The sequence below is a fragment of the Musca vetustissima genome, unplaced genomic scaffold, assembly GCF_032173495.1.
Source record: "Musca vetustissima isolate MV318-11 ecotype Yass unplaced genomic scaffold, APGP_CSIRO_Mvet_v1 utg3273, whole genome shotgun sequence".
NCBI lineage: Eukaryota > Metazoa > Arthropoda > Insecta > Diptera > Muscidae > Musca > Musca vetustissima.
Genome location: NW_026887631.1, coordinates 152511 through 178914, shown reverse-complemented (window position 1 = coordinate 178914; position 26404 = coordinate 152511). Strand labels below are relative to the sequence as shown.

General features: G+C 34.8%; 1 protein-coding gene across 1 annotated transcript in view; it reads right to left on the bottom strand.

Annotated features, from left to right (window-relative positions):
* LOC133335272 (repetitive organellar protein) overlaps window positions 1-26404 on the bottom strand; it is a 67917-nt gene that overhangs the window by 8100 nt on the left and 33413 nt on the right. The window contains exons 5-7 of the mRNA XM_061543561.1: window positions 11261-11812; window positions 10473-10607; window positions 10261-10398 (exon numbers count right to left, since the gene is read on the bottom strand). Coding sequence (XP_061399545.1) covers window positions 10261-10398; window positions 10473-10607; window positions 11261-11812 — 825 coding nt within the window. The remainder of the gene's footprint in view (window positions 1-10260; window positions 10399-10472; window positions 10608-11260; window positions 11813-26404) is intronic.

Below are 26404 nucleotides of genomic sequence, written 5' to 3'. Positions count from 1 at the left end.
AGCCGGGAGCCATCCGCGTAACAACAGTTCCCCGGAGGCATATGAGCTAGTGTTCCGCTGCTCCATGAGTCTCTGTCCGGTATCGGGATTTCAGGTATTCGATCTGACTCCAAGTGGTTAATTGAGTATCCGATCGTAGCCTGTAGTATGTTTTCGTGCGGTGTGTAGTGTCCGTTGTCGATCCACTCGTTCATGGCTTTAAGTCTTAAAGCTGCGATGGCCGCTTCGTATTTTATTTGGATGTCAACTGGGTGTATATACAGTATAGTTTCCAGTTTCAGTTGGTATGTTAGTTGAGAAATAAAATGGACCCATTAAGTTATTGTTCACAATAAAACGATCAAAAACACATATTATTCAACAAAAATAATTAATTTATTCTTTATGGTTTCGCCGAATTCTGCACTTTCAACATTACTGGTGTTGCATAACTATAGACGGACTTTTACAAAATTAGAGAAATTAATTTTTTAAAACTTAAATAAAATAAAATAATTTTTATAAATAATGGGTAGGGCCTCCCTTATTTTGAATAAGTTCAAAAATTTTATCCATCACACTGTTGATCAAAATTATTCGCAAGTCTTCATCGATTGACCGCCATTCATCGAAAATCACTTCTTGGAGGTAAAATACAGTTTGGTATTGGAGGTTTTCTGCATAGACACGATGAGTCAAGATTCCACACATGTTCTCGATCGGATTCTGGTCGGAAATTTTAATATTTTTTAATTTTAACCGTACATGAGTCCTGCTAAAAAACGAGTCCTTGATTGTTGCTGCTTTCCCAAAATGGCAATAATTTGTCTTCAAAGACTTGAACGTACTCCATTGAATTCATCCGACAACATGGAAATGTCAAATAAAGCATTCCGTGGCTATATAATGCTATAAATTAATTATTTTTGTTGAATAATGTGTGTTTTTGATCGTTTTATTGTGAACAATAACATAATGGGTCCATTTTATTTCTCAACTAACATACCAATTGAATTAAGGGTGCGTCTATAGTTATGATACGCAGTGTATTATAACATAGACTTATGTGGGGGAGAATGGTAAGGTTTATGATCAAAAAGTTGCATTTGTTTAATTTTTGATAATTTGTATAATATTTGGGACATATCCCAGAGGATATAAAAATTACTATTCCAACTTGTTTGCTTTTAGGGTCATTCCATTCCATAATGTCGACCACAATATCTGTAGGTATCATTCATTGTGGATGAGCGTGAAGTCATTACCTGAGTCCAACACATTAAGCGTTTTCAAATACAAAAAAAAAAACGATCACATCAAAGATATTTCAACGAACAATTACTTATTCTTTGTTTTTGCGAAATATTTATTATTTCAACTTCAATGATTTTTAAGGTCTCTTTTGTTTTTAAAAACCAAAACCAAAAAAAAAAATCCAACATCAACAAATGATTCGCGAAAGCAGGTTACTGAACCAAAAAAACTGGCTGTGTTATGTGTTTTGTTTCATAGATGTGTGTGCGTGAAATTTGCGAAACTTACAAAAAAACTATCATCATTTTTTTTATTATTTATATTATTAATTTTTTATTATATATTTTTTTATTATTTTTTTTTTATATTTTCAAAAAATATAAACTATAAATTTTTGATTGAATACCAAACAACACAAGAGTTATGAACGGATCCAGCAGCGATTTCTCTCTAACATTAAACGAAAAATCGAAGAGAAAGAGGTTTTGTGTTTAAAAATAGATAGCTACATATATTTTCTTTGTCGGATGCCAAATACACTCATAATTCTTTGTGCAAATATTCACTCATACCATTATTATTATTTTTATTATTCTGATCAGTTATTTTGTTTACACAACCGCAGCAGCAACAACAACAGAAGTCTAAATAAATGTCTATGTTAAATATGGTTTACAATGATTAATCAACCTAGGGGGTGGCTGGTGGAGAGAAGAACATCGTTTGACGCGTTAGCGCTGATTTTCGATTCGGAATCTGATATTCGATAGTATGAAATTACTGTCGTATTTAGTTGTGCATGTTAATTGAAGAAGACATGACAACGGTATTTTTTTAATTTTGTCAAAAAGAAACAAAAGTCCGAAATTTCCGTAATAGAAACGTGCTAACACTCGGCTTACTGCTGTTAGGTCACAGACATTTTTTTATCAAGCCGCTAAGTGTTTCATAATCTAAAGTTATTTAATGCTTTAATTCCATTAAAAAGTACTTGAGTGTATGTTTCTTTGTGTCGTCGTCGTCGTTGTTGTTGTTATTTGCTTAGCGTCTCATTAATTGTTGTCACCGAAAAAACATCACTTCAAAAGATTTATTATTGGTCCCATGCGAATAGTAGTATGTACACTGAGAAAAGTGTCGGGGCTGAATAGCTTAGATGACGCTATGCAAAACATTTTCATAATTTATGCAAAGAGGGTGAATAATCGGCAATTAACACAACAATTTATAAAGTCATTAAAATGAATAAAATATATTCCCTTTAGAATAAGCGTTTTGCACATTGTCTTGCAGCCCGGCGTAACGAAATTAATTCCTGAGATAAATATGGATATTCTTTTCGCAATATGAAGTTTATAAAATTCTCACGCTAAGCCAACTGTCAACTGTCAAGATAGAAGAAAACGTCACACATATCCAACGGCTAAATCTGAATTTGAATTTTTGCACAAAAAATATCCTTCAATCTTCATGAATATTCAAATTTTGTGACAAGTAATTAAAACAGCACAAACATTTGTTAGGTTCGGTAGTGAAATAAACTTCTGCCTCTGTAAGTAAATATACAAATATCGCAAAAGTAGTGTTTGGCGGGTAATTTGGGATACCATTTGTATTTTGTTTTTGCAAAATAGTCAGGCTTAATCCCAGTTTGTTGTTTTTATAAAAAACAACTATTTATTAGTGGGGAATGTATGGCATTGTCCGCAAAAGAAATAAATATATTAGGAGTATTTATATTATCGCTTTGTGGTATGAATATATGGTTAAATAAGGGTATGGGAATGCTTTATGACTATTAAACTGTTTGCAATAATTAGTTTAATTTTTCAATACTTCCTCAGTAGTTGATTTTTGTAACTTCTTAACGGCAACACAATCTACAATTATGGATAACTTTAAATTATTTTTTATTGTGATTGTGAAAAAAATTTGTGAGTAAGTTGACGACTAAAAAATAATATAAAATTTTGATTTTACTGATTTTTTCACACTACAAGTATATTGAAATATTTATCATCACGAATTCCAAGTAATATAATATTATATTACTTGGAATTTGTTTCGATTAAGAAGATCGGGGGACCTTGTTCACAATTTAATTAATTATAATTTCATAAACAGAGGGAACATTAGCAACAATTATAAAATGAACTTCAGGGAGATATTGATACAGTATTAAATACTATATTGATCATTGGTACAGTATAAGTATAAGTGCTGATATCAAATTAGGTGTATTATACCAATATATTTTTATTTACAGGGAAATCATAAGACTATATTTGTTTTAATAACAAAATAGACTTTAAAACTCATTGAAGTTGAAATAATTAATATTTCGCAAACACAAAGAATAAGTAATCGCTCATTGAAATATTTTGATGTGATCGTTTTTATACCCTCCACCATAGTATGGAGGGTATATTAATTTTGTCATTCCGTTTGTAACACATCGAAATATTCATTTCCGACCCTATAAAGTATATATATTCTTGATCAGGATAAAATTCTAAGACGATCTAGCCGTGTCCGTCCGTCTGTCCGTCCGTCTGTCCGTCCGTCCGTCTGTTGTAATCACGCTATCTTCCGAAGGAATTGAGATAGGGTGCTGAAATTTTGCATGTCTGCAGGCAGGTCAAGTTCGAAGATGGGATATATCGGTCCACGTTTAGGCATAACTCCCATAAAAGGGTACCCCCCAATTTTCGGTATTTTGGGGTTGTTGAGCGCGTTTTTCAACCGAATTCGCTGAAATTTGGTACATTGTGTTCTTATTGGGTACTAAATGCCTCCACAAAAAATTATAAATATAGTCCCACTTTTTCTGGTAGACCCCATATAACGGTACCTCCTAATTTTCAGTATTTTGGGGGTTTTGGTCGTATTTTTCCACCGAATTGGCTGTAATTTTGTACTTTGAGTTCTTAATAGGTACCAAATATCTCCACAAAAAATTATGAATATAGGTCCATTTTTTTCGGGTAGCCCCCATATAAGGGTACCCCCAATATTCGGTATTTTGGGGTTCTTGAGCGCGTTTTTCAAACGAATTCGCTGCAATTTGGTATTTTGTAGTCGTATATGGTAACAAATCTCCCTACCAAAAATTATTTATATTCGCCCCCTTTTTGGGGTAGTCCCCATATAACCCCCTTTTTTATATTAATATAGTTATCTAATTTGTTCCGCGTTTTGGGTTTGGTTCTAAGAGTCTGTCGTAATCATTTAACCTGCGGAGGATATCGACATAAAGCTAGAACGTAAGGTTCGATAATGAACTATACATGAACTATAACCCGCATTTAGGCCTAGCACCTGTATGGGAGGTATCAGAGGGAGTGGACCGATAGTCCACATTTTCGAACCTGAACTAAGTTTGGAAGAATAATAAGATAGGCACAGGTTGGATGAAATCATTATTTTGTGGAACATGGTTTACATAATCGCGTTGTATAAATGTCGGTATAGGTCCACTTTTTGGTATTTTCCCTACATTTTCATTTCAACTACCTTTTAGTATATCTATGGTGGAGGGTATAAAAAGTTCGGCCCGGCCGAGCTTAACACTTTTTCACTTGTTATTTTTTGTATTTGATGTGTTGGGCTCAGGTTATGTCTCCACGTTCATCCACAAATGATCCAAAATTGAACAACTGCAACTTCTTGACCATAAACCTTATGATTCTCATTACATCTATGGAATTTAATGTATACAAAACAAATTAGAAAAGTGGTCTACCTAATCTAAATATTAACAGGGATAATTGCATTGACTATGAATATTTACATATATGAATATTTACTCTAGGATTATTTATATATTTACTTATATAAGAAGAAGTCCTCATTAGAGTTTTTAATATACAAACATGAGTATATCGTAAAATTAAATTTTATAAATATATATTTTTTATTTATATAATTATAATATTTTTCGTATATTAACCTAGCAAGTGTCAACATTTCCATATTATTAACCATTTATAGGTGATATATATGTAAATAATGTTTATTACTTTCGAATAGCCCTGTTCTTGTCATTACTAAATTAGTTATCAATTTGATCACAATTTTCAATTCACACATATTTTGTACACTCACTAAGCAAATAAAATCATCATCACAAAGCATTTTGTTCTTTGCTTTCTTGCTGGCGATGCTGCTGGCGTATTCCAAGTATGGTTGATTGAATGGAGGCGTTCTGTTGTGGATGATATCAATTCTAGAACAGGTGCTTCATTTGTAGCTTCATAAATTTAAATTACGTAATAATTTATTCAAAATTACACATTAGAAAACACACACGCCCTCACAAACACGTCTTAGAGAATATCATTTCTATTCAAATCAATTGAATAAAATATGTGATCCTTTTTATAACACTCACTCACTATGGTCACAATAATGCACTAAAAACATGGTTAAAAATCATTCGATGCACTTTATGCACATTTAGATTTCCTTTAAGACCATATTTATTTCAAAATAATAAACACAACAAATCAAAATCAATCACAACATCATGATGAAAGATATTCAATTAAATCGAATGATTTGTTATTGCATTTTCTATCATTTATTAATATTGGGCGATTTTAGTTGCTGCTGCTGGTTTCGTTTTAACTGAAATGTGAAGATTTTTTTATGTCGATAACATGGATAAATATCCACCGCTTGAGTTTTGTTGTTTTTATATTTATTCGGGTTTATGGCAAAACCGTTGACGAACTATGTTGAGGCGCATGCGCATGCCATTCAAAGCGAACAACAACTAAACACTTTTTAAACTCCGAAAATGTTATCGCGCCAGAAGCGTGTCTGTCAGTTTGCCTGCTTTGTGTCTTTTGAGCCAACTCCAAACAATAAAAGCGCCAAAACAAGACTGTTTTCTTTGAATTGCTGTTTCGGTTTCAGTTTTGTTATTTTGCAAATCTCCGCTATGGAGAGAGAACTCAGTCATCCACGAGGAGAGAGAGACAGAATTATTCTCTTCTCTCGTTATTTTTGATTTTCAATGAAACGTTGGTTCGTGCTCAAGCCGTTGTAAACAAAAAAAAAAAAATTGTTCAAACGCCCGCCTCAACGTCCATTGGTAAGAAAATTCCCATCATAATGTACAATCAAATAACAACAACAACAACGACGACGACAGCAATAACAACAATTTTGCCATTATAGAGAACATTGTCTATTTTGGCGTTTGCTACGGTTGGGTATTGCAATAATAAATAAAACAACAAAAGCAACAAAGGGTCATTTTTGTATGACACATATTGGCGTTTCTGTTGTTGTTGTTTTTTGTGGTTTGAGACCGTTGACATATAAAGACGGTGATACATCCAGTACATACATATATACTTTGCACTAATACACTATTGGATGAAATTGATATAATAATAAAATAGAAAATCCAAGACATCGGTCTGGTGTTTAGTTCTAGTTGTGTAGCTGATCATAAACAGTCCTTCAACAACGATGGACCGTTAGTAGGACGATCTTATTTTTTAGGCGCTGTAAAAAATATATTTGTCTTAGACATATCTATGTCTAAGAAGACAATGAGCGTGCAGCTCTTCGAACTGTAAACAAACAATTTTGTTGACCGAGAGACATAAAAAAAATATAAACTAATTTTAACTACCACTGTACATAACTATTTGTGTAAGAAACACACATAGCCATAGGAGAGGAAGTGTGGCGATCACTGCATCGCGATTACATTTATTTACCGTAGCTAAACCCAGCCTTAAACAGTCATTATTTTTTATGTCGTTTGTTTCATATTTACGCCAATGATTGAAATGACCGCAATATACATATATAAAGAAATTTGGGCGCCAAAGACCAGATTCTGTAAATATTTTTGCCAGAAACATTGCTTACTTATGAATGGTGTATATTTCTCAAAATATAACGATACTCACAAGCATGCCAATGTATGTTTGTATGTGGGTTACATAATGTGAGTCATAAGTAGTTTGATGGCAAACAATTTTACTTCAATGAAGCACACGTGCATTTATTTTTATAAAATAAAAAACCAAAAGAAAAAAACAACAACAAAACCCCCCAATTAACATAGAACTTGGTCAATGCGTGGTCGTGGAACTTGGACAAAATGACGTTTCACAATATCAAACAAAAGCTGTAATGTGTATGAATGGAGAACAAATATCGGATAGAACTATGAGGCACTCGGTATATTCTAGTGTTTGTGTGTATTTGTTTGTTTAAAAATAGTTCTATGCAAATGTAATTGCTTGTAGCAAAAGCAAAATAAATAAAAATCAATTCATATTGTGGCCTTTCAACGGCTGTACATTCTCCACAAGAATAATAATAAGTGGCCCATTTTTTACAGCCATATCGGGTAATAAATATTCTTTGTAATTAGTTGGTGTGTAGGCGATTGAAGTGTAACACTTATTAGGAATTAAATATTATAGAATTCAAATTAAATTGCTTTCAAAAACCGACAAACGCACACATACATTTATTGGGATCACTTGAAATTATAAAACTAAAACAAAAGACTTAAGACACAAACGTATAAACATTCGTATCCCTCACAAATCATAATCCAAAAGAAACCATTAGCGCTCTCTTCTTTAAATACTCTCATCTGGGAGTAGTAATGGGATGTTAACATGATCATCAATTTCATTATAAGTCACGTTTTTGCAAAAAATAATGTGTTTTTTTTTTAATTTTTGGATGGATTCTCCGCAAAAGATTTGCATGCCCATCTGAAAGCCAGCGAAAACGTGATTAGACTGTTTTATTTTTAATGTACAACCAATAATGGGAATAAAAGCTCTATGAAAGGTCAAAGGTTAAGTACGAGTAATACCAGCATTTGATTGGCTGGTTTGTTATGCCCGTAGCATATTTCTTAATTAAGACTAGCGCCAAAATGTCATTTCTGAGTTTTGTTGTTTCTTTTGTGAGAGAAATCAATGATTGGGGGAGTAGGATTTGTCGCAACCACAAAAGTGTTGACTGTCAATTCGATTAGAAAAAAAATGAAAAATAAAAAAAAAAATAAAAACTTGTCACTACAGACCAGTTCCTTGTGTCAGCTCTAGTATGACTCAAGGTAAGACCAATATGTATATCATTGTAATACGAATATTGCCTGGAGTTTAGGTAAATGAAATAGTGACAATATTCTATTCAATTTCAGACATTGTAGGGAAGAATACCAGATTTAATGATATTTTAAACTAAAACAAATATAAAGGATTTAAGGGGTTATATTGATAGAATGAAGTGTCAAATTAACAAAGGCTCGGTAGGAAAAAATCTACTCACCCCAACCAGTTTTTGCCAATCTATATAAAAACAAATAAGTTAAATTCGATCGGGCCAAACTCTTTATACCTGAATTTTTCGGGACCTTTTTACATTATCCTTGCGTCCATAACCCCCAAATAATCGAATAAATCTTCGTAAGAAGCTTTGCCACCCAATTGTAATTGAAAAAGTGCCAAACTTCACAAAACTAACGAAATTTGGAAATTCGAAAGATTTGCTACCTGCTACAATAGGAATCATTGTTATGTAAAGGTGTTGCAAACGCAATGACAAATGAGGGCTTCATCAATAACGTGTGTGTTCTGCATTAAGGGAAATCTCCATTCTCGGTTTCAAAAAATTTAATTTCTGTTTTTTGATTTGATTCGAAACTACACTAATTAAAGAATATTCAGTGAAGGACTTTTCTTTAATCACAATAAACAACAATTAAATTTTGTAAATTATTTTGTCTTCTCTTTTAAATCTTCCAATATATGCAAAGTATGTGCAAAGTTACTAACCATAACAAGTATTGGTACTCATAAACAGGCCCTATTGATAATTTAAAATCGATAAATCAAACCCTCAAATTTCTGGCACTAATGCCATGTTCTGACGGGCATTCGAACAACGTAGTTCGCTCTCAGAATTGCGTACATGAATTAACCCGTTCATACGACACTATTCTTAGTTCATGTCATCAGAGTTTTTCATTTCAAACTTTTTGTTTCTTGTTTTACACCAAAATTGTAACTTATTCACGTGAATCACACATGGATCTAAATAGAAAAAATAATTCTCGTTCTCCTGACTATAGTATGAACCCATATCTATTTACTTTTAATTCATGTTTTCCATTTTTTCTGAAAATATTGTGGTTTTAAATATATTTTCGAATTTTCTCAATTCAAATGTCACATATGTATGTATTTGTAAATAAAAATTTGGAGAATTTTTTGTTTGAGTTTCCCCAAATTTGTTTCTTGTTTTGTACGCTAATTAGAATCAAGAGGAAAGAAATTCATATTGCATTATGTAGATAACAAAATGTACATCCTGCTGCATATATAAAAACTAGACTATTTTTTACTTTTCATTCATCATATTATATATACATAAATATTTTCAAGCTGTCAAAATTAAATTAAATTTTTATGGTTATTCAGAGAGTGATTCGAATTGAACTACATACAAAAATCGGTGTTCGCTCAGAAAATTTTGTATGGGGAACTAAGTAATTACTTCATAATTAAGGGTCGAACAACGAATGAGAGAGCGAACAACGCTCGTCTGTACATGGCATAATTTAACGCTTACAAATTTACTATTCAAAATTTTTATTTTCAAAAATGTTGCAAATATAGCATACTTTAAGGCGTCAGAGAAACAAAAGAGTTCGTCAACAGGGTGCTTCTCACAAAATAACACAATGAACAGGGTGCTTATATAGTTTTAAATGTATACAGGGTGCTGTGAAAGAAATACATTTTAGAACACGGCACAAGTCTCTATGTTTCATGATTTCAATTTCAAAAATATTTTTAGTTAGACAATCGTGATAATATCTTGAATAATACATTAAGCCACTCATGACAAAGCCGTTTATCACTGTAAAAGATAAAACTCCTTTACTGATTGATTAAATTGTACCCCTTATTATGAAGTGCAAAAACTAATTTCGTTCATATTTTCTACGTTTCTACATAAGAGATCGGGTTTCCCACTTACCTTATCACCAGCATTATCTTCCAGTTCAAGTATTCTAAATTCCAAAAGTTCATTTTGTTCCCTTAGATCGCTTTCGATGTCCTCCAAACATTTTATTCTTTCCAATAATTGTTGATGTTTTTCATTACTGGTATTGTGCTGAAATACAACAACAACAACAAAAACACACCATTATAATAAGTAAAAACCAACACTGCGAATGTACTACTTACCTCTAATGCAACATTTTCCAAATCAATGATTTGTTCTTTGGCCATACTCAATTCCTGGCGTAGCTTATCGTTCTCCTTATTCAAGGAATCGACTTCTTTCTGCAACTTTTCAATGTCATTGCTGTAGCTGCGTATCTGTGAAGAAATAAAACATAAAGAAACAGAAACGCCAAATTAAAATGCCATTTACCGAACCGTAGTTCGTAGTTAGTGTACATTTATTGACTGCTAACGTCGTCTATTTAAAACTAAGTTAATATGCAAATTGCCATAACTGGCGTCAAGTTTTTGAAGTTCATTCATTGATTGTCCCCTGAACAACAATCGTGAGATTTTTGCATTGTCTTCGTCAATGTGCGGCTGGCATGGCCTGGGATATGTGAAGTGCACGAGCAGCAACAGCTGCTGGGTTGCCAGTTACAAATATATGTGTCATTGAGCCAACTGACATACCAATCGTGTCCAATGTGCAAAGTCACCCAACACACAGCATTGTTTGTATGCCGTGGTGCAGCTATGTGACTGCTGCTTCCAACTTTGATTTATGGTTGAGAGAAAAAAGTGAAATTAAAAATGTATTTGAATTTTGGCGACGAAGATGCAAAGATGTTCGATAAATCTTTTGGTCATAACATTGATAACCCATCGCAAAGAAAAACAAAAGACTGAAGACAGAAACTCGATGAGAGGTCATTACACTCTATATGGGGGTGGTGTGTGTGTGTGTGTGTGGAATAAGAGATCGGGTAGGGTTGAGGTATAATATTGGTATCTAGTTTTCAACTTACCGTTTGCCAAATATCTGTTGGCTCCACACCATTAGCGGGCGGCTGTGGACTTATACTAGGCGGTGCAGAGGATAATGCCGAATCAGAATCCGAGTGACTGTGATTGTGATGAAGATCTGTTTGCTTAGCTATCTCTTCTTCTTCTATGGCCTTGTTATTTAAATGTTGTGTCAGTTCTTGATCATCTTCTGAATGATCGGCGATCAGCTCCTCTTTGTTGTTAGTTTCTAACATTTTTCCATTTACATTAGAAGATGGGGGAGAGGAAGAGTTGCAATTGGATGTGGTATGGTTATTGGTGGTTGAGGTGGTGAGTAGCGTACTAAATTGTCCATTCTCATTGATTAGATTCATGCAATTGTTGTGTTGTTGTACTTCAGGTATATCGAGTGCTTTCAATTGTTGGTGTATGGATTTTAGAGATGCCGACACATTTTCAACATCTTTGCCGCTGTCGCGGCTGGTGAGTATTTTTGTTGCTGATCTCTGGAGATTCGTTGTTGTGACATTTTTTGTGTTATTAATTAGTTCAATATTTTTCAATTTGGAAATCTGCAAGAAACAAAGAGAGCCGAAAGCAAAAAAAAAAAAACATTTATTAAAAACTGGTCAACTTCGATTGGGATTTGGCAAACTATTAATCAATGGTCGTGTTTTTAGGCATTCAGTCATTCATTCATTGGCTGTGTGGTGGCCTTGTCTTAGACTACTTTCAGTAACTTAGTTAAGCAATTCTGTTGAATACACGCAATTTAACGAGAAATGAGATCAATACGAGGCACACTATGATCAGTGCATTTAAGCTGGGTTAACATAGAAACGGAAGTGGAATTAAAGTTGTATTGGTTGTTTCCAGGGGATAATTAGTACAAATCACTCAAATCTTAAATCTTCAAATATTTTCACTCAATACTGCAAATTAGTTATGGATTGTCGATGTTTATTTTATAATTATTTCCCCATAATCGATTAGGTCACAACAAGTCAATGACAAATTCCAGTAACGATGTTTATTGTTGCAAAATCTTATTCGATTTTTACAATGGATAATTATTTTCATTTCTGTCTCATTGATACCATTGTGGGTGGGTTTTAGAGACTCTAACTGCCAGCAGGTGGTGGAAGAGAGCTGATTGTTATTGAATTACTAATGTTAAATAGAGAAAATGTAGTGGTATATATTAAGACTGTATATAATTTGTATTGCTTGCATGTCTAGAACCCTTTAAATATAAGCGTACGGAGTACAATTTTCCATATTCCATAAAATATTTTATAATTTACCCACTTTGGTGGGAGTTTAACCCATTTCTTACAACTGACCTTCAATGTAGAATATGAGCCCATAATTGGTTTTCAAGTAAAATTTGATACGCAATTTCTATCGTAATTTGTCGATACTAAGATTCTGTTTCAATTACAGGCAAATCTTCTTGAAACTACTTTTCCAATAGAAGTGGACAAACCCACAACTGAACAAATGTGACACACATTATACACACACGCACATTTCAGCAAAGATGGATGGAAGCGAAAGAGTTGAAGAGGTGTAAATGCCAATGAAATCAACAAACAACACGCAGCCAAATGATTTGCTCCACTTACGGTAGTGGAATAATGTTGACGATGCCGATGACGGCCAATCAACTTCCGAACACATTTTTGCTTTGAAGTGATTTGGAGATATTTTCACACAGCAGGTACAGAAGGTGGCCTTAATAACTTCATTGTTACAAAAAGAAACAAAACAACAACAAAAACTATAACATTTATGGTCGCAAAAAGACAAACCAAACAGAAAACGTTGAGAAAAACGGCCAGCAGATAGAAAAGGTTGACATGCCAAAGGTGTGTTTATGTGCGATAAATAATGTTTTACACCTTTTTGTGGATCCCAAGACACAGACCCAAAATCCCAATTATTTGCCATTTTTTTTGTCATTTCAAATAGTTCATTAAAAAAGAGAAACTTCGAATTTCTGTTGATTATTGTGTTGCTCCACTTTGACGTTCTGATTAGAAATGTTCAGCCGGCGAGCATAAAAGTCACATACCATCACCCTATGCACGAATGAATTTTATAGTTCTCAACATCTTTGATCTTTTCATCTGCATCAAGAACAGAACGAGCAGCAACAGCAACGAAGAGCAGCAAATAAGTCGTCACACCAGCAAAGTGTGCTGCATACGTAAGTAAACCAGTCTCACATAATATTAGTCTAGATATTAGACAGGGGCCATATTTAGTACGCAGCTGCTGCTGACGTACGAGTAGTGCCAGTAAAATAACTGCAAAAAAATCTAGTCAAATATTAACGACTTTTTTACAGCCTCCCTCTCAGTTGACATCAATGTGAAATATTCTAGAATGGTAAATAATTTTAAAGTTAATGTACACGACTTACGAACTTAGGGAAATCTCGTCATTATGGGAAAGGAGGGTGTCTGTCTGTATGAACTCATATAAATCTACCCAGGCCCATTAGCCAGAAGCAAAAATAAAAGGTCTTTGAAAGAAATTGTTGTGATTCTCAAACGAATAGCACATTCACCTACAAAATACCGATCTGAGTACCGACAAATAAATATGTTTCTGTATATTTACGAGTCCACTTATGAAATCTACAGCGACACATGTCATTTCATATATAATATTTCAATATTTTTTGTTTGCAACTTGAACAAAAAAAAAAGCTGCTGAACTTTGAAAAAAAAAAACAAGTAATGTTTTACTAATTTACGATAGTGCGACCAAGTTTTTTATTTGAAGAGATTATTTGCATTTTAAAGACGTTGAAAGTTGTTTGAAGTTGGAGCTGTTGCTGTTGCTTCGATCCAACTAATGTGAATGAGTGTGAACGAATGTGCTGTACACACCTTGACATAAATCTCTTGAGATACGCGAGAATAAATTGAAATAAATATTACTTTTTGTTTCGTTTGTCAGATTTGCAACGTCAATGTCAGTGGTAAAAATTTGTTTTTATTTTTTTTTTCACAGTTCTGTTTTTGTGAATGAAATCAATAATGCCAGCCACAACATTTAGTATTTGCATTGCAAGAGGAGTGAATGGTAATGGTGGATAGTCGACGAGTATCCGTCTTGAGTTTTATAAATCATTTATCATGTGGAGAGATGATGTGTTCACAGAGTTTCAAGTGTTTTGTAGGTTGTCAATACTAAACGACAATGGCGGGAATTAGCCCCCCCAAGACTTTGACTGTTAGAGTATTTTTGTAACAAATACTTATTTCAATGTGAAATATAGTTTAAATGCTAAGGTTAATAATATTTTGTAGAAAAAAAAATAATGTCCAAGGATCGCAATAGCTGGTTTAAAGACTCTACCATGACACGTTGTGTTACCCTTCAGTATCGAAAATTAAAACCAATATTAATATTTTTTTAACACAACATTTATGAGCATGTGTCCAGTAAAAGTGGTGCAATTTTTGTTGTTGTTTTAACAACAGTTCCATCGAAATTTTTATTATTCTCGTTTTATCGATCAATCAAAAATATGGAAATTTAATGATTGTGTCTTCATCACTTCGATCATCGATGTCTTACAAATCTACATAAATAAATTGAATTAATTCGTTTAATTTATTCTCTGATTTCTGGATTTCATCGCCTTTTATCTGTGTTCGTTATGATGCCAGCGATGCTGATGCCTATGACGTGGAGTATATCTATCAAAGATCAGCAATCAATCAGTCAGTCAGTCACTTTAGATGAAGTAACGAAAACATTATTCCACGATGCAATTGGAATCTCAACATTCATACATTTTCAAATTGTTCGCATCTTCTTCATCATTTTCGAAACTTGTGAATACGAAACTGAATTTCCTTTCCAAAGAAAAAATAAACCCATTCAACAAAAACTTGCAACAACATTGCAAACAAATGCTCTGCCTCTGCACCAAGTGGCAACATCATTCAGTCATTCATGCAACATTGATCCAAGAAAACATCATATTTTTTTCAATGTAATTTTCATGTTGCAATCGATGACAGCCCCTCAACACAAACGACCTACGCAATTTTTTGCCTACCATAATTTCCTCATGAGTAGCAAGCCAACAACAACAACAATAAAAACAGCAAAAAACGAAACACTCAATCCTACTTTGTTCATTTAATATTTTTCTACTGGCGAAGGTGCAGAGTTCTGTGGCCGGGTCGGGATTTATGAGATCATAAATTAATGGCTAGGTGTTTTAGAGGGGTAATGGTACCGCCAGAGATGCTACTCCACAACTACTGGAAGGCCGGTCAAACAAGTATTCTCTCACAAAATAGCATATAAAAGCCAAATTTATGACAATGAATACCGAGCCAAACAACTACAACAATTTGAAGAATAAAAACCTGCAAAGAGTGGGTCAAAAGTTACTGGACTATTTTAAGTTGCATGTTATAGCCATTGTACTTGTATGTCATTTACGTGGGTCAGTTACTTTTAAAGTAGAAGTGCTTTGAAACAAATTTTAAAAAAAGGTTTTGGATTAATGCGAAGCATTTCAGATCATTTCCGGTCAAAAATGTTTCAAAAGAAGGACACCGTGAAATGAGCAATCGGAATGGTTTCCAGCTCACTTCGATAGTTATTGGGCGATATTGGGCGTAATGTAACTTTTATACCACCTTGTAGTCAAGTTGCTATTTGAGCGAATTAATTTTCCGGCCTCTGTGGCCCAGTGATTGATTGATGAGGATGATAACACCATTTTGTGTAGCAGATCTATGCCATGCATTTGAAAATCAAGTATCACGAATGCCAGCCACACTGGCTGCCAATTGGTAATAAAGGAAATGATGTTAGCTGATGGTGTGGCGTAAATTTTCAGTTTTTTTCGCTTTTAGATTTCCATAAGTATCGATATGCTGCTGTAGGTGTGAATATCAGGGAGGAACAAACGGGTGGTGCTGCTAACGTTTCTGTGCCGCAAACACACACAGACTCGAAAGCACGCATTTGCTGCCACCAACCAAGTGCCACCGATTCCCACTGCCACTACTGATATTCGCCGTAATAAACTAATAAAATAATTGAATAATTTCTTGACGATTGCATGTCTGTCTATTTCTATGCTAAGGTGAGAAATTTTTGACGAAAGTTTTCCGGTATACGTTGTATCGCTTTTAATTATAATTCAATGAATTTGTCTGGGTGGCTGGCTGCCTGGCTGGTGGCATCAAGAAAAAGAGGTTAAATTTCCATTTAATTCACACTGCATACGAAAATGGGGTGAGCAGATACAGACAGACAGGCATACTGGCAGAAAGAAAGTTTTCCAAAATTATGTATGTACGTCGGCTGCAAACAATTTGAAAATGGCTTATTAATTCAACTCCAGCATTGGAATGGATTTTTTTTTGACAATTAAGCACCATTGTTGCCAAATAAAATTATATTTTTTATCTATGCGGCGAGAAATGTTTCAGAGTTCGTCATTAGCATTTTTTGCATCTAATGCCGAAATACCATACGATCAATTTAATCAAGAAATGCCTGGAGTAATGTGATTACGTGTATATGTGTGTGTGTGTGTGTTTGACTAATTTTGACCTTTCCCACTGACACAGTGCAAAAGAAAAGCGAAACACCAGCAACAGCGAATGAATTGATGAGAGTGTGCGGATTCATTGAATTCGTATTTATTTCATTACGAATGCAATTCGAATCAATTCGTTTCAGCTTTCAGTTTCATTCAAAAATTACATTACCCCAGGCGGTCATTATGTACACACACACACACACTCACTCACTCACAATGAGCTCATCCTTCTTCCTCTCTTAGCGTAAGAGATGAGTTTGCATTTCTGTGGCTCTTCTTCTTTGCCGAAAATGTCACGAAAGCAAATAAAATCAACGTTTGAACTCAAAAAAATCTACACACGATGTCTACTTATGCTGTTTTAAGAGCCCCTCCGTCTGTCTATATCTGTTGTTCATACACATGAGCAACGTATGATGTTGTTGTTGGGTGTGTGTTTCTTCTTTCGAACAAAAGTCAATAAACTTTTGAATTGAAATCCAAACGAAAGAAAACTTGGCAGCAAATAACCCATCAGGATTTGTGTGCCAGCTCTGCTACAGCATCGATGCTGGGTGAAATGAGACGAGAGGTGGTCGTTAAAGACTGGCAATTTGTGGGTAGAACCAAATATTGAGTGGATTGTTATATGGTAAATTGGTAATAATTGAGACTAAAATTCAAATGTTAACAAAAATCAGCGACATAGTACCAAAACCTGAACAATTTCTTTAGGTGAGAGTTAAAAAGGAACCACCTGCCTCAAATCGCTAAGTGATTACCATTACTTGTAATGTAAAATGTAACTCATGTGCCAAATTTGTGTTGTCATCAGGACCATGAACACCGATCAGTTCTATGGAAATGAATTAGAGTGTTCCGATGTACCTTAAATATACAAATAGACCTATATTCAGCCGTATATCCTTATAGTTCATTTGGAAAATGCTATCTAAATCGACTAGGTTCGTTATTTGATTACTTTATTGAGAATATTCATCGAAATTCGGATTCGGCAGACTTGGTTGTGATATTAATCCATGTATGAATTTGTTACGATTTAAAATGGACGCTCCCAAAACATGTTCTCAACTCCGAGCAACATTGGGGCTCAAAGGGTTAAACGGTAAATATGTCGTGGGTGCCTGTATAAAATGTATAGATTTATCTTTCTCCTCCTGGGCCTGTTGGCCGTTCAGCACAACAAAACGCATCTTAGCCCCACCAAGTCACTTGCAAATCCAGGTGAATGCATGGCATCTGCGAATTCATCCAATAACAGGTTTCATTTCAAACTTTGCACTTCCACAGAGTCTGCCGTGGCTGCATGCAGCGTGGTCATGTTTATGATTTAGCCAAACACTTGTAGATCGGCGACAATAGGCAATGGGGAATGGCTAAGACAATGTTGTTAAGTCTACACACAAAACGTGACTGTGGCAAAATTGAAAATAAAACAACAGCAACGACAACAGCAAAAAACAATCGCCCAAAAACTTGAAACAATGCCAAAGTTAAGTCTAACAAAATTTTTCGCAAAAACACAAGTATTTTGTTATTGTTGTTGTTGTTGCAAACATTTAGTAGGCCTTGAAGAGAAAACAATTGACCTTTTTGGCCTAGTAACCAAAGGATATGAAAACGAAAGGAACGGAACCCAACCAATGGCTAATTTTAGAATTGTAAAAAAAAAAATAAACCCAAGTCCCTGGGCACGGATGGACCTGTGTGGCCAAACGTTTAATGGCCAGTTTTAAAATCACTGCACTTTTGTGAGTTTAAGAAGAAAGTGAAAGTATTTTTGTTGGGATTTTGATAGACATTGTTTAACAAATACCAGCCAAACGGCCAGCCTGCCTGCCAGTGCGAAGTGTCGTTTTATATTTACTTAAGATTGTCTTGTTTTCCTCTTTGCGTACGTCTTCAAATCAAATCTTCAAACAGAGTTTTTGTCCAGGGCTTAACGCCGTGTAGCTGGTGTCAAATCTTAAATGGCCAAAGCATCTGTCAAGCATCTTGGCCAAATAGACAAAACCAAAACAATTTATTTGTGCAAAGTTTTAACACCCCAAAAGATGCCGTTGCCGGAAAACCGAGAAGAGTGACAGACAGACATGTGAGTGAGCCAAGTCGCATTTAATTGCAGTTTCAATTTAGTCGACTAATAAAAGCAACAAGCCATCTCCATGGCAGCCATTCCATTCACTTGAGCAGCGACAACCACCGTTCACCCCAAAATGGTCATTGTTTGCCCATTAAAGATGGAAAGTGTTCAAATACCTAGGCCATTTATAGGTGTCGCATTTTTTTCATCACAATTATAAAAATTGCAAAATGATGCAATGTAATGGCGGAGTGATGTGGCCGGAAGGAAGCAGTTCGCTGAGGCCGTATTGTGGCCATAAACATTATCTCTGTTGGGTTTGTTTGATTTTTTTTTTTGCGAATTGATTGATTACTCAATGCCAAATCGAGTGTAAATTAAATTTTCCAAATACATTCGTCTACCAATCTGTGTGTCCCCTGAATGCTTGCCTTAGCAGAAGCTTAAACTAAGTTGTATCAAGTTGACCTCTCATTCTCCGCTCCCCTGGAAATTGTTAAATCTTTTCATTTAATTTGATAAATGCAATAATTGCAGTAATTACCAGAAGGAAAACACCAAAAGCTACAACAACAAAAACAACAAATGAAGAGGGTGTTTGGAATTTGCAATGGTGGTAACCTTTTGTTGTAGCTTCTTTGTTTCGAGTTTTTAACTATTTACTTTGGTTTTTTTATTAGCGGGTTTGTAATTGTGATTTAGTTAAACGATAATTTGGGCTTCAATTTCATCTTAATTTGAGGAAATTCTCGCATAGCCTACGAAGAGTCAAACAATTTTATTACCAGCCTAAATAGGTTAAAGGTTTTTTTTTTTAAATAATCTGTAGAATCTACAAATCTTAACTACACTACCACTACTTCTATATTTAATTTTTAGTTTTCCAAAAATGGATTTCAGTGTATTTTAATATTCAGCCTTGAGTTTTTGACATTACTCAACATTGCAATTATGGCTTTTATTTTAACTAAATTTTATTTCTTGAGAACAGTATGGGCAAATGAATTATCTATTTTTTTTTTTGTCTACGAACCCAAAATGGTCTGGTAGTTTCAATATACTCCAAAAGAATAATAGCAATAAACCTTGATTGTGATATATTCTGGGGATCGAACAGGCGATGATGCACTTTGGGATACCAGCGTTTCACACAAAATTTCATAATCGATGGTAGGTTTCGGGTATGACATAAGTCAAAAATTGTGCTTTTTGAGTTACTGATACAGAATTGTTCGCTATGTTGTGTCAAAAATTCAGATGAATATCTCTAACACATTCTAATTGAGAAACTGTAGAAGTTCCTATGACCCTCTGTTCCTTGTAAGGTATAAGTCAATTGAAACCTAAAATGCATTTTCAGGTAAATCGATTTTGTTTTCATTTATGCCGGTTTTGCAGCAAATGAGTGTATTTAAATCACCTCTCAAATAATTCGGAAATTAACTGATATTTTGAGTATATGACTATTTTGCATATTAACCATCCCGTTCCACAAGATATATTTTTTGCTACATAAAATTTTCATTTAGGTATGAAGACCATGTCTGGAAATATTTGTTATGTAAATAATACTAATGACCCCTCCACCGCTGAATCCTCAATTCTATGTACTTCCCTCATCCCATTTCCCCATTCTATCAGTATCCCCACAAATAACGTAATACACGGCGGAAAGTGAGTATTTCTACTAAGCCTCGATGTTCATTACGGACTATTTCTGATTACATCGAACGTTTATTGAACTCTCTTATTTTAATTTGTTTTGATTTTCATTTGCCACACTTCAAATGGAATAAATTTCATAATTAGATGATGGCGATTATGATGAGGTGATCACGGTCTTAACCAGACATAACAAATACGATAACTGGATGGATGCACAGGCACTTAATAATATTTGTATTGATGTTGGTGTGCCATACATGCTGAACTTGATCGATTGGCAAAAACAACAACAACAGCATCAATACCAAAATAATACAACTTTTTTGTTTTGATACGCCTGGCGGTCACAACACCCGCTGTTTGACTATTTGAATATATGGTCAACAAACCCAATTGCGGAATACTTTTACTTTCCTGATTGCCCGAACATGGCTTTAAGGCAAAGTTAGCCTGGACACTACACATTTCGCCAGAGACACCAACATCATAAAAATCAATTTCAATGCTGATTTCAATGTAATGTTGGTGGCGTTGTTTTTATTTTGTTTTTTTTTTTCTTTATTTTCATGACCACCACACTACCACCGTCACGGCAGGCCATGCCAGACCGTAATTGTGGTCTGGCACTTGTTGTAACGCCTTTTTTCATGTGAAGACTTGCAGTGTCCCAAAACAGCCAGGCTAAGAAATTATGGTGTTGGTGGACTTAATTGCTGACAACTTTTCCTTATCTTGTGTATTTGTTGTTGCTGTTTTTTTTTTTTTTTTTTTTTTTTGTTAAAATATTTTCAGATCATATTTAATTTACATCATTATCTTCGTCATTGATAACCATCTGTATTGTCGTGGTAAATTTATCGACAATAAAAATCATTATTTAAAATATCAGTTAGCCAGAGAATTTTATATTACATCGTTGCCTTCTCGTATTCATCTCTCTCCCTCTCCCCAAAATTGTGGCCCCATTTTCTGGTTATCAATATGCCATGGCTATAGCATTTCCCTTTTAGTTGCAAAAGGAGTTACAAAAAAGCTACCGGTATTTTTTGTTTTGTTTTTGCTTGGTTTGATGAAATTGTTGTACTTTTCACTTTCACTTGTTGCTCTTGCAATTAAAGAAGTAAAAAAGTCCAAAAAAACCACACCAAACGCCTGTATTTGCTGAACACAACGTGGATTGCTGAATGGATGGATGTATGTACATATATACGAGTATGTATGCCTGTCTGTCTGTCTGATGCATAGATTGAACTCAAAGCGCCTTGGAGTTGTTGGCTCTGGTCTGGTGGTGGCCATGCCGCAGATCGCGGCAATTGTGAAACAAACATTTGACGGATTGTTTTCCCATTCATTGCAAATGGGGAGTTTTGTTTTGGTTTTGCCTTTGCTTTTTGTGTTTGTTTTGTCCACAACTTTTTTCAATTCTCTTAACTGGCCAAATTGTGTAGCATTGTCTTTGCTGCATTACAATGAAATAAATCCTGGCTGGATGGCTGACTGGCGTTTTTCTTGTTGCCTTCTTCACAAGGCAATGACTTAAAGAGCCGATTTTACATAATGTTGACAGCAATGTTGGTCGGCCATTTAAACCGCAGTTGCATATGAAATATGACCATCACCATCACTTGGCTTAAAGGGAAGCATCAGTCATTCCAATCCAAAACATTGCCATTTCAAGGTTTTATTAAAAAAAAAAACATTGATCTGGTGTGTAGAATCAAAACATACATTATTTACAAATATTTTTCTATTTTATATAGAAATATTTATAATATTTATAATTTCGCATTATCCAAAAATTTACAATGGAATTTAATTTGTTCGGTCATGGCCATAGATGGACAATTGCAATTTGTTTTATTTATCACTATTTCTTGAATTGTTGTTTTTTTTTTTTTTTGAAACTCATCTTCCTATTGTTTGAATTTGTTTTATCAATGATTTGGAATTAAAAAAAAATCATTACTCATGTCAAGTTTGGTATTGAATAATAAACTAGAAATGTTAGTAAATGACTCAGAAATTTTATTTAAAATGGAGGGCATTTTATAAAATCCAGAAAAATGTATCAAAAAAGAGTGTAAAAAATGAAATTAGTAAAGAAGAGAAAATTAATATATGAAAATAAATATGTGTCCAGACATAAAAAAATCCACTAATTGCAATTTGTTCATTAATGGTTTATACAGAGTCCTCACCAAAATTCCAAGTACTCTAAGGCAAATAGTAAAAAACCCCAAATAACTCTCATTCTTCAGTTCCATAAAATAAAAAAATCCTGTCCTTGGAACTTTTCAATACGCCTTAATTGTGGGCATTAGAACTTCCCCAAATGTCAGTTATCAGTTATTACTGTATTTTTCAAAACGACCTTCTAGATCGGATTTAATACTTTTGACACTTAGTTTTTCAACTAAACTGTATCGAAATTACTGTGCTAGCAAATATTTTAATTTACTTCAATTCGAAACGTGCAACAAACTAGAAAAAATCTCCACCTTTTAGGCTGGAAGCGAACAATGCCCGGACATGTCATTAAACCCATTAAATTGAATACACTGTTGTACGAATGAAAAATAAAACCGGCCGCAAGACTCTTTGAACTTGAAACCTTTTCCGAATGAAAAACCAAACATTGTAGTCGTATTCTGGTCATAACCGTACATTTGTTGGACTGTTGACACTACCAATTGTTGTTATTGTTATGGCTGTGTGTTAGTGGCCCAGACTACACAGCCATTAATGCGATTGGAGTGTGGCTCCAAGTGACCAAAAACACACAATTAAACTGGGCGAAAATGAGAACAGAACAGCCTGGACACATACATCTATTTTCGGTGTGAACAACTGTAGTGAGGAGTACATTTTCTGGGAACTCTAAATTTTATGGCTTCTCCTCTCTGTGATTTGTTCTATAAAATTAATTTCTTTTTTGTTCTGTTTTGTTTTTCCAAAGTGACCATTTTTCTTTTGCTTTGGATTTCTACAACCAGCCACCTTATAATTTCTTTTTTAATTCCAGTTGGTTAGCTATGGATTGGTCGCAATGGCCGCAAAAACGTTAATACACTCCCTTTTAATTCTGGCTGCATTTCTTTCCATTTTTTTATTTTTGGAAAAGCCTAACAAATCTTTAAACTACACCAATATCGAACGAAAGAGGGCATTACAAATCACCATCGAAAAAAAAAACAATAAAAATAAACTGCCGACAAAAGAGCAACACCAAAGAAAACATTAAATTAAGTTAAAATGCCAAAAGGCTCTCCAGCAACCATCCGACTAACTAGCTTCGACGTTTACTCACTTTGCACTTGGAATGCGAGGCAGGCCAACCAGTTGCCGCATGAGAAAATAATCTGGAAATAAGCCCAAAACCATAACGACGACAGCGACAGCCACAAACAACACCGGCAACAACAACAACAACAAGTTCATTAACAAGATCAAGTGCAGGGGAAGAAGGTCTTGCAGCGTTGACATTACGGGCTTCAATTCCAAAGCTATTTTCTTACTTCTCATGTTGTTGTTGTTGCTGCTGCAGCAGCGGCTCCTGTAATGGGAACCTGTGTGTTTGGTACTATTTCTAACCGCAAGCTAAGTTAAGGTGGTGATTATTATGATTAGTTGTTGCAAGATGCTGGAGTGTCATGCGAAGAAAATGAATAAGTACAGGTTAAAGATTCAGATTAAAAAAACAATTTTTTATTGGGATATTTGAGAAATTGCGAAAATTATAATTATAATTCTGTCAAGGTGCAAAGGTATAGCTCTGATATAGAGGCTTCTGAGAGGTCTACATATAAAATTATTATTGCATTATATACGACAAACTTAGTTTTTCGTCTACGATATTCTTTGCAGTTCACTGTTCTCATTCGAATGTTCACCAGTGCATTTTCATAACAAGGTATTGAAAATGTTTTGCCTTTGGCATAGAATTCGGTTCCACACAAACAAACTAACAGCAATACACCACACTCCGTACGTTATTGCCTAGGGCCCATATTTCTCAAGGAAAATCGTGATTAATGATTAAATGGCAACAATTTTCCTCAGATTTTCACATTTCGCTTCCTCTACAAATAGATAGGCAACATCAATGGAAATTAACAAGGTCATTATTATGTTGGAGCAGTTAAATGATGATTTTCCCAATTCGTAGCAAGCAAACGGAGACTGTACAGGGGAGGGAGTGGGGTATGGATTTTTGATCAAGCCTCCATTCACGACATGTAATGGGCGACTTTGCGGCTGTGTTATGCAACATAGACCAACCAATGCACAAAACACAATCACGTCAAATAACTCCAATACAACATTCAGAACACGCACATCTGTCCATCAAGCCAGGTTGCGAACAGTTCTTTGCTCTTACCAAGAAATCCATTCAAATGCACGTGGAATACTAAGCGAATGCCATAGAACAATTTCAGTCGCATTACCTCCCGAGTATCGATCGCTTACAATTCACAACTGGGAATATGGAAAATAAATGTCTTGTAAAATTGGCATTTGTGAGCGATTTGCTTAAGCGCCCTATAAGGGACGAGTAGGAAAAGGATGACAAGTAAGGTACAGTTCCTACAAAATACGGAGTGGGAATATCCTCTATGATGTGACCAGAAATTAGAAGAACAACAACAAAAGTGAATTGCAAGAAACTTCCTATTCAATTGACCAAGCTATCAATCATGCATTTCCAACCAAACATTTTCATTTCAATCTTTGCCAAAAACTGTCACTTAAAATTCACTTTCGGATAGATACTTAGATTTCACTCTCTACCTTTGAGAAACACCAAATCCGCAACAACAAAAACTGGGCTTTTTGTAGGGGAATCAATTTCATAGCACGGCCGTCACTGCAGCACCAATGGCCGATGGCCACCAGCATAATGCCTGTAACTGGGTCAACAAGTGCGTTTGCGTACACAATCTGGAAATTACTTCCCATCCCCTCCCCACCTCGCAATGCAATGCAAAACGAACAACAACACACCACGCACAACGAGGCCATTAAAAGCAAAACCAAACGGGCAACTTATAATCGTTAACTAACCAACCCAGCCGAATGCCAACCAGCCGCCAGCAACATTTTAGCCAGGGCAAATTCTTGACTTGTTCGGATGTGAAGTTTGTTTTACTAAATAATTTCTCTTGCCACAAATGCATCGACGGCAGCAGCAGCAGCAACATCAACAACATCGAATCAACGAAAGGTGCTCCCCAAAATTGGAAATTCATTCATGATTTCAAAATACACTTTTACTTCGGCTCTGTCGTCGTCGACGACATTGACGGTTTCTGGGGCGTTCATGACCAAATCGATTGATTCTATTGCAGTGATTCGAATCTGACATGAGAAACGGACATTGGCACAGGGTTCAAATATTCATCCAACCAACAGAGTTAGATGGAAAAAAAGAGTAGCATGGTAGCTCTTCTTTTGGTTTGTGTGTGGTTAGAATGCCATAAATGGCTGGAAGCGTTTCCAGCCTCATCTCGTAAGAGAGTTGAAATGTTGTTGATGTTGATATGGCTGCTGGCTGTGACATCGTTCATTGATGCTTGAAATAGAGAGAGAGAGACAAAGATAGATTGATAGGCAAACAAAACATCTAGTCAGCCTAGCTTGTCTGTAAACACAAGGAAATCAGGCTTCTATATTGTCACAGCTCTGGGATTGTGAATTATGAAAGCGTTGATGTTGAATATAAAAATGTATTCTATAGCATGCTAGCAAAAAAAAATGGTCCTAAACGGCGATTTTCTCAATTATGACAGCCATATCGGAGAAAGTGATCCTGGTAACGTATTATTTATATTTCGG